Source organism: Neopelma chrysocephalum, unplaced genomic scaffold (genome assembly GCF_003984885.1).
Source record: "Neopelma chrysocephalum unplaced genomic scaffold, ASM398488v2 Primary Assembly neopelma1_61b, whole genome shotgun sequence".
Taxonomy (NCBI): Eukaryota; Metazoa; Chordata; class Aves; order Passeriformes; family Pipridae; genus Neopelma; species Neopelma chrysocephalum.
In genome coordinates, this window is record NW_020897717.1 from 6,010,131 (window position 1) to 6,027,881 (window position 17,751).

At 37.6% G+C, this 17,751-nt stretch overlaps 1 protein-coding gene across 4 annotated transcripts in view; it reads left to right on the forward strand.

Moving 5' to 3' along the window:
* THADA (THADA, armadillo repeat containing) overlaps positions 1-17,751 on the forward strand; it is a 168,588-nt gene that overhangs the window by 20,924 nt on the left and 129,913 nt on the right. For 3 of the 4 annotated variants that reach the window (XM_027681990.1, XM_027681988.1, XM_027681989.1), the window contains exons 16-22: positions 194-342; positions 1,166-1,376; positions 2,753-2,888; positions 3,211-3,347; positions 3,768-3,926; positions 5,196-5,353; positions 12,492-12,601. In XM_027681990.1, coding sequence (XP_027537791.1) covers positions 194-342; positions 1,166-1,376; positions 2,753-2,888; positions 3,211-3,347; positions 3,768-3,926; positions 5,196-5,353; positions 12,492-12,601 — 1,060 coding nt within the window. Of the gene's footprint in view, positions 1-193; positions 343-1,165; positions 1,377-2,752; positions 2,889-3,210; positions 3,348-3,767; positions 3,927-4,697; positions 4,797-5,195; positions 5,354-12,491; positions 12,602-17,751 lie in introns of those variants that run through there. The other variant, XM_027681991.1, reaches the window with a different exon arrangement.

The window sequence follows — 17,751 nt, forward strand, 5'->3', positions numbered from 1 at the left end:
GCTGCTTTTTCCCCCAACAGTAACCAGCGTATTTTAAGACCTGTTAAGAATAGTAAGTTAAAGTTTTAGCTAAAACATTATTTTAACCTTATTGTAATGCTTCTTTTAGTGTAGTGAAGCAGAATATGAATACGGTGCTTATTGTGGAAAGAGTTACAGCAAAATTATCTAAGCCATTGATTTCTTTGAATAGGTCAGGCACAAGATTTTCAGTTGGATCAGGTGATTGATTCTGCTCGTGTCCAAACTTTGATCCAGTGTTTTGCCAGTACTTTTGAGGAGGTAAAAGTTCTGGCATTTGAGCTTTTGATGAAACTACGTGATGTTGCATTTAATTTCCAGGTATGGAATTTGAGAGAGTTTAAAGGGAGTAATTTTGTGAAAGATGAATGTTCTGTATTATACCAGGTACTTGGGTTAGGTACAAAGCATAATTCCTGAAACTTGGAAGTCAGCCCAAGTTATCTGCAGTAGTGTTCATTGCTAACATATTTTATATATTTTTATACAGCTTCTGCCCTTACCTAAGGAGGCTTGTTTTACTAATGGATGAAGGCATTTGGGAAGTTCATTTGGTGTGACTGTGAACTATCAGAGAAGTAGTTAAAGTGAACTCCTTGCTTAGCTGTGACTTCCCTTTGGAAATGATTGAGGCATTGGTTACTCTTGTATTTTAAGAAATTCAGCTCCTTGTTTTTTTCCTTTCTGATTGGTCTCAGATTTCATTATATGATGATATTTTTTAATTTTTCACAAATTTTGCCCTTTGAACTTACTACTGATTTTTCTGCTTATTAATTAATAAAAAGTGACTTTTAAATTAATAAGTGCTGACGAACAGATACTGTTTCCTAGTAAACTGCGCTTCTCTGTGATGTCCATTAGCAGATAAAACACAGTCATCTTCCTGTGAAGTGCAGTGTGATTGAATACTTCTTTATAAATGACTTTCCCCATCCTCAACATGTATGTAATTGTATGCTTGCTGAATACATGCACATGCATGTTTTGACTGTAAGGTGATCAGTGCACAAAATAATTGTTTCTTCAGAAATATGTACCAGCAAACTTAATGAAAACCAGATTCTCAGATTTCAGGGTGGTAAATAGCTTAATTAAATCAATATGAAATCTCAAAAAATGAACATTATTGTTTTTTTTTCAGGATTCTGGAAATATAGATCTTCTATTCCAAGCAGCAATGGATCTTAGCACAAGTACCAAGCCATATGATTGTGTCACTGCTTCATATTTGTTGAAGTTTTTAGTACATCATGAAGGATTGCAGCATATTTGTTTAGGAAAATGGGTTGAGCATAATGCCCAGGTGGGTGAAAACACATTAGTGAGTACAGTGGAGAAGAACACTTTGGCAGGTAATATTTTGGGGAAAAAGTTTTTTATATTTATTTGAAACTTTACTGCTTTTCCTTATGGCTTTTTGGTAGCAGACTTAGTAAGAGATGCTTATTTCTAGCAGGATTTTAAGTATATTTTGTTTTGCTGTTAAGAAGCCAGGTGCCTGGCTTAATCTGGGTTTGTGTTGAAGTTATTCTGAATATCCTAGAAGATGGCTTTTGTTATTATTTTGACTAGTGACATTGAGGCCTAGGTAGCGAGCCCAGTGAAGCTGGGCACACGAAGTGCAGGGAAAGGAGCCTCTGCTTCCTCTAAGACCTCAGTCACCCAAAGGGAAGGCAGCAGTAGTTGGTCTGTGTATATTCCAGTACTTGATGTTTGCAAGACTGCCCCTTAATGCTCTGGTCATTGAAAGCCTTTTTCTGAGTAATTTGCAGTCTTACACATCCACATCCACAGTAATCAGACTTTGTTTGTATCTGGAATATTTTTCTTTGGTTTAGTGCCCCTGGATGAAAGATGACAGGGCTCTAGAACTGGCAGGTTTGGCAAATTTCTTAGTCGGGCTTCGTCCACCTTTTGTAATTTTCAATAAAACTAAAGTATTTAAATTCATTATTTGTAATAAACAATTTTATATAATTTGTAGGTTTTCAGTAAACTCACTATTGTGTACTTTTTGTGCCATTATTGGCTTCTCTGTAGATGCCTATTAATACTTCATATGCAGTGAAATAGTGATTTTGAGACGTGGTTGTTGTTGCCATAAATGGAGGAAATGTTTGGATAACCTCATGTCTTATTGCTGTAGAGTATCTCCTGTTGTTAGTCATCCATAGTTCCTTGTTAGAGTCTGTAATTCATTCAGATTCTGACACTGAGATGCTGGAAGGTATAAATATAATTAAAATAGGCACATGTAGCCTTGAAAGCTGGTCAGGTTCTTTAGCGGAAAACATAGGGTTCAAATATTTGACCATGAACTTTTTATGTTTAGTATTCTGCTGAACTGGTTATTATATTAATGTTTCTCTTAAGGGTGAAGTCTGACTTGCAGTATGTTGTAGGTAACTTCTTGTGACTTCATCATAAGCTGTGGGATTGTCCCCAGACATAGGATCAGGGTTGGGCTTTTCACAGCTACCATTTGATTCAGATGGACAGATTAAATTGACTATACCAAATATTGCTGGAGTTTAGGTTACTGAAAATCAACAATAACCTGTATTTAAGATACAAAACAGAGAAAAGGGTAAACAAGGAAACTGTGAATTTTCCATTGAATTGTTGTGTAAACAGGCTTTATTCCTTAAAATACTTCTTAAAGCGGATTTATTTCTTAGAAAATACAATATATATGTATAATGCAAATCTGTGCTTTTAAAAATTTTAGTTATCAAGCTTTTGTTGATGAATGTTGAAGAAGAAATATTCCAAGCCAAGAAGTCTCTGCTTCAAGCAGCAGCATCGTTCCCAATGTATGGGAGAGTGCATTGTATAACTGGGACTTTGCAGCAATTATCCTTTAAGTAAGTAAAACATACTAAGTTGTAACTCCATATTTAAGTGCAGTGGAAGAGCTGTTCAGGAGAACATAAAAGCATACAGTATTATTTATAACAAAATCCAGAACCTGGATCTGGCTGCTGCAGTGTTTAGCAAACCCTTTGATACTTCCTTTATATGTGTTAAACTCAGCCTTAGGACTTTTCAATCTGTACCCTATTTATTTTCATAAATACCATTGTGGAAGTGTTTGTAACTTCAGCTCTTTCTTTTAAATTTAAAATTATTTTTAATCCATGTTATGATGCTTTTTGATTGTGATTTTGGTTTTGATTTTTTTTTAAGTAACTTGACACTGGTATCTGAATGGAAGGAAATGGTGACCAGGCTCATTCTGATGTCATACAAACTCTCTGCTGTGGTATCACCAGTAGTACAGAGCTCATCACCAGAGGGTCTTATTCCAATGGATACCGATCCAGGTAAAGAAACAAACAAACAGAACCCCCAAAGAATTCTGTTAAAATCTGATGCCCCTGAAGTTGTGTTTGTTTTGCAGTGATTAAGAATTAGAACGAGCACCCCCCCTTTCAGTTTCTCATTGTATATCATAATCTTAAGCCACTCTTTTAACTTCTGATAAAGGTTGTCCTGACTTCTGCACGAAAAAGCCCCAAACATCTGCAGATTATGTTGTTGCATCTATTTCAACAGAAGCAAGAGGGGGACTGTAAATTCTATTTTTCTTCCTTAATCATTCTAATCGCCATAATTTTACTTTTTTTTTTTTAATGCTAATAGCTTTCTTTTGCACTTATACACCCAAAATTAATTACATCAGTATAAAGAACTTGAAGTAAAAGACCAAACCATCTGAAATATCCCTCTTGTTTAATATGCAGAAAGTGCAAATCGTCTGCAGATGATTCTGAATGAGATACAACCACAAGACACAAATGATTATTTTATGCAAGCAAAAATTTTGAAAGAACACTGCAAAGAAGAGTCTGAAAAGCTGGCTGACCAGAGGCCAATGAAAAATACTTGCGCAGAAATGAGAGGTAAATCCAATGCTGTATTATTAATTATTCTGCTGTGCCTTTTGCAACCGGACATACCTATCTCGTATTGGCCTTTTTAGCCACCAACACGCTTGCAACAAACGTGGGTAGAGCCCTTCCCAAATCTTTGTCTGCAAAGCCTAGCCATGATGATTATTAATTAAACGAAGGTATTTTTTATGGAGTAGGCATTTTATGTGGGTTATCAAAATTTAAAATTACTTGCTCCATATAATGTTTCAGTTCTTATCTGTCAACAACTGGTTATTTGGACATGATTTTAAAGACTAATTCACTGTGTTTCTGGAAGACTGTGGTTAATCTCTCTTAAGGCACTAGTGAAGTTTAGTTGTTTTGATATTGGCCTAGACTCTATTACCCTAACTGTACTGGCCAAGTAACTTTAACACCTTTTCTATCAAGCAACACTTCTAATGCATTTCTTGTTGAAAGGTGTTATTATGATTTCCCTTTCCAGTGTACACAAGGCTAGTGGGGAATATGTTCATGCAATACAACTTGTTGCATGAAATTACATAAACAGAAGCTTCAGTTAGAAAGATTCCAGTGGTAAAATGTTAGGTAGTATTTATCTGTTTTAATGAATAGAAGCTATGAAATTAAGCCTTATTGCGATAAAGAAATTGTAAGCTTTGGTGTCTTTAGTGTAGACCAGAATAAATTTATAGAATGTCTGTACATTTTTAAATTTAATCGTTTGTGCAAGCTTTTGAACTTCCTTTCCTCTCTTGTTTTTTTCTGTGTTTAAAGTAGTTTTGATCGGGCTGTATGAAAGAAGTGGATAAATACGTAAAAGTGTCCCAGCGGCCGCCAGATGGGGGTGTTGCGCTGTAAACGCAGTGCATTTGCCAGACCTCTCCCTTCTGGAAGGTGTACTGAGAGCGATGGATTTAGGAATGATGGGGAGCTTCTTGGAGCCTGGCTCCAAAGTTGTAGATGTTTCTATAGTTCAGTGTGCTGGTAAATAACAGTTGTGACCCAAAGGCCTCTACTCTTTAAAATAGCACTGTTCCGGTAAAATATTCATGCTACAGCCTTTCCCAAGTGAAATAAAGTACAGTGAGTGTTGAGGAGTGGAAGCAATTAGGGTCAGCAACACTGATTTGTCTTTTGGGTAGGCAAGTTTAGAAATTTTTTGATAGTTAATTGTGTTTTGTAAGAAGATCAGGCTAAGTGCAGTTTAAATTACACGTCTGCAACTGAGAACCTTGACTTACGCTGTTGCATTTGTTGTTTTTTATTTTTAAGGTAAAGAAAGGCAAACGTGTGATGTCACAGCTCAAATGGTTCTCGTATGTTGCTGGAGAAGCATGAAGGAAGTATCTCTGCTCCTAGGGGCACTGTGTAAACTTTTGCCTTCACAGACTACATCTGAACCTTCAAATGGATTGATTACTATAGAACAGGTAGGGAAGTAATTCTTATTATAATGCCTGCAATGTCTTTTTAGGTAGTAGTGAGGGGAAGGCAGTTTTCAGAAAGCTTTTTTCTTAAATCTACTTCCCTGTATGGACCATTCACTTAAGAGTTGGTCTTGATGATCCTTGTGGGTCCCTTCCAACTCAGAATACTCTGTGATTCTGTATGGGAAAAGTTGTGGGGTTTTAATTTTTTATTTTTTGTATTTACCATGTTCTTGTGGTTTTCTTGGTTTATTATACTTGGTTAGCAGTCTTGTTTTTGTGAAGTGATGTTCAGAAAGCATAACTACAGTAGAAACATGTAAGTGAAGAAATTATTATTATTATTATTGACTTCTAACAAACAAAGAAACTAACAAACTGAAGGAATATTAATTCTAATTGTATTGGGTTATTTATGAGACGTATGCTGTGTTTGGGGATACCAATGCCTGCCTGTCTCCCTACCCTTTGTTGCTCTCTCTCTCGGTATATATAAGGCACTTATAGAGTTGCTAAAAATCTTCTAAGCTGATGTCGTATTCAGAATGTCTTCTGTTTCATTTTACTTAAAGCTCTTCATTAATTAAACTTCATAGCCAATAGTTCTAAAAGTTAAACATGCTGACTAGTCTTAGTCTTGTCCTCCATAGGAGACTGAATTATGAATAATTTGTATGTAATGTGACTCTCTTTCCCCTCCATTTTTTTTGATTTAAGAGATCAGAAATGTTAATACGCCATCTGGGTCTCTTGTAGAGTGTTGAGTTTGGTGTTTACAAGAAATTAGATTACCACAGGCATTTATTTGGGAAATATTTTATGTTTATTAAATTTCTGTTTTTAATTGATGACCTTTTCATTTCCATATGGTTTCAACAAAACCAGTCTCTCCATGGAAGATTGAAATATGCAAGACTTACTACTTTTTAACTTCTTTTTCTTTCCAACAGAAAATACTTTTAGTTTTTCCTTAGGTGTTACAGCTTTCCATCTTAAAATAATTAATAGTAGAATGCACTGCAAATCTTATTTGTCACGTTATCTATTATTGGGTGCCCCAGAAATAGGGTTGGCATCTTGATTCTTGCGGTGTCTCTACCCTTCCTGTTTCATCTGGTTAACAGCTGTGCTTGTATTGTTGCAGGAGTCTGGAGGGTAGATGAGAGAACGGATACTCATTTCCACCATTATGGTCATTAATTTGCACCAGGTCATAAAGGAATGAGTCGGCTTTTACTGTAGCATCTCTGTCTTTAGAAAGCAGATATTAGTAGATACCCTTTCAGAAATGCTGTGTTATTAAGCAAGGAGCTGGACTTCGATGATCCTTGTGGGTCCCTTCCAACTCAGGATATTCTATGATTATATGAAGATACCTTCTCTTCCTATAGATGCCTCCTTAGGTTATATATGCGTCAGATGTCTTCCTGTAAAACAGAATGTCTGCATTCTAATTTGAAGAATGCTAACTGATTAGAAGTCAGTTTGAAACCCTGATTTTCCTTAGACTTGCAAGGAAATACGCGTAGAAATACAATTTCACTGAATGTATACAAATAGAAGTACTGTGGGCATTTTTTCTGTGTTTTTGAAATTGGCATTACTGTATTGTACCAAAAAAAGGTGATTTCATCATAAATGACTGAAAATGTCAATATTATAACTGCTGTGGCTTCAAACTTCTATTAAACACTTTTCAGTGTTGACAAGTAAGAGAATTGGATTTCGGTATCTTATGCATGTAGAGCCTTCCTTTCAAGTTGCCCATTCTTTTTCTTTATTCTGTAAGTATTAAAAGAGTTTTAAGAATACAGAGAAGAAAATCTCAAGAGAAACCTTGGTCATCTTGCCTTGAGTCAGGACTAAGTAATTGTTGAAAAAAAGTCTGCTAGCACCGCTTGGCCAGTCTGTTGTCATCCTGTTGCAAACCTTCCCATCTTGTACCTATGTAGGAGAGGTTGGCAAAGGCAGCTCACGTATGATGCTTTGTTGTTGTTGCTAGGAAGTTGGGACAATATCAGATTTGCTCTCTCCTTGTCTTTTGAGTTAGAGATTGGATTTACATGGCATTTGATACCACTGTGCACACTGACTGTAACATCTTCAGCTCCGTGGTGTGGAAATGCGTGTATAGAGCAGTCTTAAAATACTGTATCTGGAGTTGCAGTCTTCAAAGTCTAAACTATTCTACCAAGGTTGCTTTGCCTTCAGAAGCAGACATAGGAAGGGCATAGAATATCTGGAGTATAGTATATCTCTCTATTCAAATACATAATCGACTTTTCATTTTCCATCTGATCCTAAAAGTCCAATGATAACAGGCTCAAAGGTCTACCTGTTAAGACGGTCAATACAAATAGTATCATGTCCTAGTACCACCAAGTAATTGACAAAACAATATCTAATGAAGACTGTGTTGAGTTTGTCATATGATCTGCAAATTGTGAGAGTGCTCCAAGCCTGGAGGAACCTTATCTCTTCCTCAAACTCCTGTTTATCTCACCTATGAAATTTAAAGACTACTTTGGGAGATAAGCTTGCCAGAGCTGTGTGCCAAAGTGAAAAGACTTAGTTGTCCCAATGCCAGGGATTCTGCTTGTGTTAACCCAACAATCCCAAGAGAGCTGGGCTGAGCCCTTGTGATGGAACACTGAATTGACAGAAGGCTTGTAGGTACTGACAATCCTCAGTACTTGCTACTTATTTGTGCCACCAGTGCAAAAATGTGGCTCCCTTTGCTGCTTTGGAGCAGATGCAAGCAATTTGTTCTACTATAGGAAGAATTAAAAAAAAATAAACAAAACCCCCAAACCCACCAAAAAAGCCAACCTCTCCTCTGTTCTTAATGTAATCAGTCTTATCTCCTCTGGAGGTTCATTGTGTTTGGCAGTATTTCACAGACTACAATTAGTTTTGAATTGAGATGCTTTTGCAGTCCTTTGTGCATTTTAAGCCATCCTCTACTCATGACTAGGCTTCACGAACAAAGATTTGGGAAGGGCTCTACCCACGTTTGTTACAAGCGTGCTGGTGGCTAAAAAGACCAATACGAGACAGGCATGTCCGGTTGCAAAAGACACAACAGAAAGACTCCTTAGGTGGTATATTCTGCAAGGCATGATTCTTTCTGTGTTGTCTTTTCTCCTCAAGAGTGATCCTGCGTGCTTTCTCAAAAGCATCAGCAGCGTTATGGATGGTGTGTCTCCAGACCTCCCGATTTGAGGCCAGAGTAGACCAGTTATGGTGATCAATATGGCCAAGGCTGAGATGTTGTTTCAGGGAGTCCTTGTATCTCCTCTTCGGGGCTCCTCTCATGAGGCAACCGGTGGCAAGTTCACCATAAAGCAGGATCTTAGGGAGGCGGTGGTCCTTCATCCTTGAGACATGTCCTGCCCAGCGCAGCTGTGTTCTCAGCAACATGGCCTCAATACTTGTTGCTGCTGCTTGTTCTAGAACAGATGTATTAGTCACATAATCTGGCCAGGGGATGTTTAGGATTGTACGGAGACAGCGTTGAGGGAAGCGTTCTAGGAGACGCAGGTGGTGGCGGTAGATGACCCATGATTCAGATCCATATAAGAGAGTAGACAGCACTATGGCTCTGTAAACACTTATCTTTGTACTTTTCTTCAAGTGTTGATTTCGCGAAACTCTTTTACGAAGCTTTCCGAAGGCACTATATGCCTTTGCTAACCTGTTGTCTATCTCCCCATCAATCTTACCGTCCAAGGAGATGAGGCTGCCTAGGTAATTAAACTGCTGGACTGATTTGAGCTCTGATTCGCCAATGGTGATGTGGGAATGGTGGGGGACTTCCTGAGGTGCAGGTTGATGGAGAACTTCTGTCTTCTTTGAACTGACTTCCAGCCCAAAGAACTCAGCAGCGTCTGTGAAGCAGGATGTTAAACGCTGCAGAGCTACTTCTGTGTGGGCCACAAGGGCAGCGTCATCAGCATAAAGCAGGTCCCGGACAAGATGGTTTAAGGTCTTAGTGTGGACCTTCAGTTGCCTTAGGTTGGAAAGGCTTCCATCAGTACGGTATCGAATGTAGATACCGTCCTGATCATCGAGGTCTGCCATGGCCCTTTGGAGCATCATGCTGAAGAAGACTGTGAATAGGGTAGGAGCGAGAACGCAGCCTTGTTTCACGGGCTCAGAAAGTGCATCGCCATATCTGACTTGGCCGTGTTGATCCTCATGGAGTGAGATGATCATTTTAAGGAACTTGGGGGGACAACCTAAGCATTCCAAAATCTGCCACAGACCTTTTCTGCTCACAGTATCGAAAGCCTTGGTGAGGTCGACAAAGGTTACATAGAGACCTGTGTTCTGTTCCCTACACTTCTCTTGCAGTTGTCTGAGGACAAATACCATGTCTGTGGTGCTCCTGTTGGCTCTGAAACCACATTGGCTCTCAGGTAGAATTCCTTCTGCTATAGCGGATATTAGTCTGTTCAAGAGTATTCTTGCCAGGATTTTGCCAGCAATGGAGAGCAGAGTAATACCACGGTAATTTGAACAGTCTGATTTAATTCCTTTCTTCTTATGTAGGGTGATGATGACTGTATCTCAAAGGTCTGATGGTAGTTCACCTAGTTCCCAACAGCATAGTACGAACTCGTGAAATTTAGCATGGAGTGCAAGGCCCCCATGTTTCCAGACTTCAGGTGGAATTCCATCAACCCCAGCTGCCTTGCCAATTTTCACCTGCTGAATGGCCTTAAGGGTTTCTCCTAAAGTGGGGGCAGGGGCAGTATCCAATTCATACTTCACTGGTTGTTGTGTGATGGACTGAATGGCTGTGTCTTGGGCTACACGGCTAGTACTGAAAAGGGTCTGAAAGTGTTCAGACCATCGATTCAGAATGGAGGTTTTATCTGTCAGAAGTGTTTGACCTTCAGTGCTGGGTAGAGGACTTTGAGCTTGGTATGTAGGCCTGTATGCTGTTTTCAGGGCTTCATAGAATCCTCTGTGATCACCCATGTCTGCGCATAATTGTGTTTTTTCAGCTAGACTGATCCACCACTTGTTCTGGATGTCACGGAGTTTCTGTTGGAGCTTGCTGCATGTAATGCAAAAGACTGTTTTTCTTACATGAGATCCTCTACTAATGGTTTGAAAAAAACCACCATCTAGAATGTAGAACCTTCTACAGTGGCATCTTATTTATGTGGAGGCACAAATGTACCAACTACTTTTCAGAGCCCTCTCAGAACATCCTGTACAGAATTTATATCTTGAATACTGAGATTCTTGACCTCAGCAGCAAGTGTGGCCCTGTAAATTGTTCACTGTTGATTTAGTAGCACTAACCTGTTGTACTCTAGATTTTTGACCAAGATGGTCAAATGTATTTATTATATTTGCTTCCTGTTCCATATTTGAGTATTTTAACTTCATCAGGGGTGCTATTTCATGTGCAAGCAAAGTTGGTAGAGGCACCTCGTGTTATAGTTGCTGTTGATCTTCATGATGTTGTAGAAAATGTGAATTCTTTGACTTCTTCTCCATCATGATGGATGAAGTACTGTTTTTCTGACATGAGGAAGCTGGACACTCATGGATGGCATGATACCATTGGATAAGAATCCATGCCTACCCACTTGCCTCAGGCTCAGACCGGTGTTATTTGCAAGAACTGAGTTATGCCAGTGCTTTTTCTAACCTGTGAGTTCAATTTGATGCAAGCTTCTTGTCAGTATGGCTCTTGCAAAAAGCTCAGAAGTATAAATAGTAAAGTTGAAAGTTAGGTGACAAAAAAAGAATCATATGAATTGCTCTAAAAATATAAGTGTGGTGGTGGAACAGGATGGTAAATTGATTTGCCTGTGTATGGTTTCCTTGTTTCAGTTTTGTTTACACACCTGGAGAGCTGGTCTGTCTGTGGGTTAGTTCCTTCTGAATAAAGGGCACTTACTCCTTCTTTTTGGGCTAGAAAGCTGAAATGAAACCCTGTGGATACATAAACTACCTTAAAATCAACTCAGAGAAATAACCTTTTTTAGCTCAAGTGTCTCCAGTTATTGTGTGTTTCGTATTAGGTGAATTTTAGCTACAGGAAATAATAACTAGACTGTTTCAAATTATTTTTTTTTTAACTATTGCAATCTCATTGCTTGGGGAATACAAATTATTTAACTGGAGGATGAAAAGCTATATAGCTAGATATGGCTAACTTCTCTGACAGATTAATTACTTGTCAAACTATTAAAGTATTAAAGTCATAAGTAACAGAATAAGTACAATTTTATAAGAAACTTGATGTGATTTTATGCATGGTCTCATATAAAAGCTTAAAGAAACTTCTGCTGGAGAACTTTTAGGAAATACTCCTGAAGAAAATGTTGCGTAATAGAATTAAGTATGTGCTATGCATTTTAAACAAATTAAATTGGAAGTTTGATTTAGACTTGAAAGTTGATGAGAATTAGAGCAAAAAACCCAACAAATAAAACAGCCTAGTTTAAAAACTTGGTATCCTGATAGAACTCTAGAAAGTAACTATGAGTAAAAGTTTAGTTGTCCCATTTGCCTTTTTGACACTTAAAATATAGCTCTCATTGCTAAATACATACAACATCTTTTTCATTTTAAAAGTGTTTCCAAGAGTCCACAGCAATTATGCAGAATCCTAGAACCTTAAAGATACCTAAGGTAGATTTGTTTCACTTTGGCACAATTTTTAGAGTTTGAATTTCGTATCTTAGATGTTTTTGTAGATGTTTGTTTCTGCTGTTATGCTTTAGTAGATATTTTCTTTGGGATTTTAGGTAAGAGTGCAGGCAGACAAGAAAGATTCTAAATTTCCCTCTGAAAATAAGGGTTATCCCTTTCTTCTCTTAAAATCTGTATACCTCTTGGACAAATAATCAATTTTATGTCCCTTTTTTTTTTTGCCTTTTTTTGAGGATCTAGAACTACCCTTTTGACCTGAAAAATTGAATATAATATTTGTTATCCTTAAAGTAAGTGCTTTGTTGTTTGTTTGTTGGTTTTTTTTTATTATAGGACTTCTAGTTACTTTTTGCTTGTACCAGTGACCTTTTCAACCAGGGGAAGGACTGCTGCTTGTGACTGCAGAATATTTTGCATACATAAATGAATTGTGTATATCTAATTTCACTTTTTTTTTTTTTTTTAGGTTAAAAATATTGGTGATTACTTTAAACATCATCTGCTGCAATCAAGGCACAGGGGTGCATTTGAATTGGCATACGCTGGCTTTGTGCAACTTATGGAAATGCTTTCCAGGTAGAAGATGGGCACCTATATGTTTTTAATCTAATAGTTTTACCAAACTGTGGCATCAATCCTGAAACTGCCTGTGCAGGGGGATCCTTGATTTCACATAGATTTTATTCGAGTTTGGTGAAGGCATGATTATGACATTTGGTTGCATGATGTCTGTGACTTGGACTGTGATACTTATGGCTAGAGATGGTGCTTAGGCATTGAAAAATGATACAGGCGTTTAATGCTTGCTGCATTTTTTTTAGTCTCTGGCGCGTTATTTTAATGGACAGCTCTTAAAAACTTCACTGGAATTTCTGTTACATACTTAGCTACCCATTGGAAGTGTTGGTAATGTTTATTTATGATATACTGTGTTGATATCATGCCCAGATTTTAAAATTAAAATCTCTACCAACTTTCTGGGATTTGATGTTGCTTCTTTTTTTTTTTTAAATGTAATTTTTTGAAAGACCAGTCAAATTTGCAGTTTGAAGTATGTGTATTTTTGCACCAGTGACAGTTTAAGTAACCAGTGTTCCCTTTTTGCCCCAAGTCAGCCAGTTTGAGGTGCAGATCTGTTTCTTCTTTATTTCTTACTGGAAACATTTTTGGTGTTTTCAGTAGAGACTGGCTGTCTGACCGGGTTCACTGTGTGTCGCCTCAGACACTTTTACCAACAGAACTGAGGGGTTGGTCTCTGGCACAGGATGTTGGTGAGACAGCTGTGTATATGTACCAGCACTGCTGCAGAAACTGGTGAGATGTTAAACTGTAAAGCCATGGTTCAGTTGGTGGTGTATCTGTAGAAGGTACATGATTTTCTTTTGTGTCCTAGCAGTCTGAGGGATTTTAAGTTGGCCTGAGTAGTTTGCTGAGAGCTCACATATCCTTACTTTACATTTGGTTATCTACTTAAAAAGGAAAAAAAAGAAACTGATATGTGATACTGTTACTGCCTATCTTTTTGCCTGTCTATATGCATTACATATATTTGTGTAAATGTTGCGTTCTTTTTCTGTGCTATGAAAACTTGGTTCAGGAAATTTTAAGGTGATGCAAGTTTCAAAGGATTTATTCCTCCTATCAGATTGAAGAGAATCCGGCCATCAGAGTAATACTGTTTAAAAAAAAAAACCCCAGCAAACAGACCTTTTACAACCACAAGGGTTTTTTTAAGATAAGAAAGGAAGTGATCCAAACAGGTACAGCCCCACTAGTCTGATCTCAGTCAATATGCGGGGACTGTATAATGATCTTTAAGGTCTTTTCCAACAGAAACCATTCTATGAACTTTGTAGCAAATAAACTAAAAAACAGGAAATACTGGAAAATATATGAAATAGTCAGTTTATAGCAGACTAGCTGTTTTTCTTTGATTTTCAGTTTATAAGTGTGTTTTAAAAGCTGAGGCAAATAGAGTAGAGCAAATCTACCTAGAATTCTGAAAAGTTCCTGGTGTGTTTGTTCTCTCTCCCTTTTCCTGCCATTGTATTCAATTGAGCAGACTTATATTGGGTTGTAAAATGAAGAGCCAAGCTCAAGAGAACTCTGCTTCTCTGAAAGTTATTAAAACCTTAAGCAGTGTGTATGTATCATCAAAAACAAAACCCAAGTAATTTTCCTCTTCTGAATTAGCAGTTGTCCATAACAATTTTTTTTACTTTTTAGCATTTTTAAAGTTAAGGTATTTCAGGTAGAGCAAGTATTCCTTTAGGAAAAGACAGTTACAAGAACCAGAGAGCAGCTTTGTGGAAGTACATTTGTTTCAATGAAAGACAATAATTTACATGAACTACAGATCTCATGGCATATATTTGTATTTAAAATGGAGGAGAAAGGAGACTGATACCAGAACAGCAAATGACTCTTTGGTTTGGTACAACAGGGATACTAGGAGTATCTTGAGACTCTTCTCCAAAATGGGTTCATTAAGTCTTGGTGAATGCAGCTGCTTTACAGGTCTGTTGAGTGTCATAGAGTCTTTCCATGTACCCTGCTACAGCTGAGGGGCTCCTCTGAGTGACTCTCAACTGGTCTACTTCTCTCCACAGCTGCAAGGCTCATGGACAGTCTTGAAGCATGTGTATCACATTCTGTATTAATTTACTGCTATGTCCACAATACCAGCAGAGAAAGGCTTTGTCTGGGGCACCTTACAATAATGTATGGCTTAAACATGATACCTTGTTGGACAGAATTGAGCTCTACAGAAACATCCTTGACATTTGAATTCATTCTTTCTCTAAGACACGGATCCCTTTCCCAAGCATTTATGAATTACTCTAGTTGAACATGGTCCTTCACTTTTGCAGCCAAACATTTTCTTAAGAGTTTATGCTGCAATGTTTACTATAGCTCACTTATGGCTATACAACCCTTAAATACCAGTCTTGTAAGAACAAAGAGTAGACTTCTTTCTAGACAGAGCAATGGTATTCAGACCTGTTTGAGGTAGTGGTGAAAGAGAAGTATTTCCTCTGCAGAGACTTCCTGCAAACTTGATGAAATTTGATCTCTGTCTTGAAATTTGGATGTAAATTGCTGAGTCTGCTCTAAGTGTGCAAGTTACCATTCTTCCATTTCCCTGTTCATATTCCTTCTGGGAGTGTAATGCTCCATTTGTCATGCCTGCTTCATGTTGCCTGCAGCTGCACCTTTAGAAGACCATACAGTTACATAACAAGGAACATTCATATCAATGAAATAAGCAATGTGTTTTTTAAAAAAAATATTCTCCTTATCAAATGCCTGAAGAAATTACAAATATTCATTTGGTCAGATAACACGGTGGTTAGGGAAAGTATGTGGAAGTCTCTGGGTGTTTGCTCTTAACTTGAATCTTCTGTAATCCTTATAAATACTCAAATAATTTCTCTGTCCCAAGTGATGTTTTGCCTGTTTAGCTTTTATTTTGTTTAGTGATCTCTTTTTTGAAAGATCAGGTAGAACAGAAAGATTTCTAGAAATCTCAAATGGTGTTGCATAGCTAAAGCTGTAGAGCATTGCTTCACTAAAGTCGGAGAATGCAAGGGTAAGGTTTGGGAAGAGTTATGTCATACAGCACAATGTATTTACTTAGAAGTAATGTATGTTGAACATTTTTACATACCTGAATTGGAACTTAAATTGGTGAACACTATTTTAGGTGGTGCAGCAAGTTAGGACCATACCTGATAGTTTTCTTGAAAACAGTAATGATAAAGAAGAATCCTGCTTTGATTTTACAATTGTTTAATCTATCAGGATCGATGGAAATTATTCATCTGTACCTAGTCAGTGTCTGATCTTCTGTAATATTTCTGTTGGGGAACTGGAAGTAGACCCTCCTAATCCTTTGCACTAAACTATGCTTCTGTCTCATTTCGTTGCTCTGAAGTGACCGTAACTCTTTGCTTTCCCAGGCTCCTGTGATCTGCTAGGAAGACTTGTAAAATTGAAATGTCACTAATGGACTTTGTAGTGAAATTTACTAGAAGTGTAAATAACTTTTCAGCAAAAGTTATCAGTAATCACTGATGTGAAGGGAAGAGTCTTAAAGCGAGAGAAAGAAACCCGGGGGTGGGGAAACTGTTTTTATGTATTGTGATGCTTCTAGAGTTAGGAAATACATGAGAGAAGGAAGCGTAAGATACAATGTTAAGGCACTGCTCAGTTCAAATACATAATAATTTTTGACACTGTTTGTATTTTCCCTCCCATTTCTTTTCCTGCTTGGTGCGAAAGAGAGAGAGGGGTAACAACACTGTCTTTCTGAAATTTTGATGCCACCCAAGATTCTCTCTGCTCTGCTTTACTGATAGAGAAACCTCAAACCAGCACCCTTCTCAGTGCACTTAAGTAATCTGGAAAATTTTGCTTCATGTAGAGCAGATGCTATGAAAAGGAGGATGCAAGAGGAACAACTTTGCAGTTTCAGAGAAGTTGTTCTTAAAAGTAGACTTATAACTTGAATAGTAATGTGTTTATGAGGCTAAATTCTTGTCTCTTTATTTGCCTGAGAAATGCCAGGGGAAGTATCTGAGTCTAGCTTTATGAGAAACAGGAATCACATGACTTATATACAAAAGAATAATTCCACAGGTCTACTGAGAGAGGAAAAATGGTGAAAGAAAACCCCTTTTTCCCCAGATTGGAACTGACTGCAGCAATTGGAAATGCTGACTTCTGGATACACCCTTGTAGAAAATGCTTCTGGTCATGTGAAATTTATGCTACAAAGCACTGACATCCAGGAAGGCCAAATCCAAGATCGACCCTTTGTTAGCACACAATTTATTTTGGATAGGAGAAAATACAGGTTTATAACTTAGGAAAAGGGGGTTAGCTTTAGTTTTGGATTTCCAGGCTTTTTCTACTCATTGGTACTGACCACAGAAAGGGTTTGAGGCATGTATGAAATTCTTATAACCGGCAGACAGACAGAAAATTGTAGATTATACTTAATGTACTGCATCTTAAGTAATTTGTGTATCAAGTTACTGTGTTATATTTTCATTATCAGCAGTATTTATTTGATCTGGTAGAAATAATTACTATTTCATTTTGGAAAATGACATTTGAGCTTGAGACTTCGTTATTCTTAAAATTTAGGGCCACCTGCTTCTTAGGACAATATTCTTCTTGCCAGACCATAAGGAGATGGAGCTGCCAAATTTAAGGGAGTAGTCATCTCCATTTCAAAGTCAATAGTCTCTAATGTTTCTAACTCTAAAGCAATAACTCTTTCACCTTCTAATAAATAAAAGTGCATTGGTGGGTGACTGAACAAGGTAGAATTACTTGTGGCAAGATCAAAGCAATACAGCTTTAAGGGAATCTGAAGTTTATTGGACATCAGTATGATTCTCCTCTTTCTATGAGTACTGAAAGGGGAAAAACCCCTCTGTTTACTTAATAAAAAAATATACGGTGTGCTATGTAGCAACTTTTAAATATTTCTTTAATGCTTTACTTTGTGTTCCTCTGCACCCCAGCAGATGTGAGTATTTCTTGTGGGGTGTTTGTGTTAATACTAAGAAAATGTACTGAGGAGAGATGGACACTGTTCTTTGCATGACTAAACTAAGACATTTAAATTCTGCTTAGCTGGGGATGTAGAACCAGGTGCAGACATGATCAGAAGGAGTAGCTTTTGCAGAAAGCGTTGACGTGGATGAAGAGAACTTCAA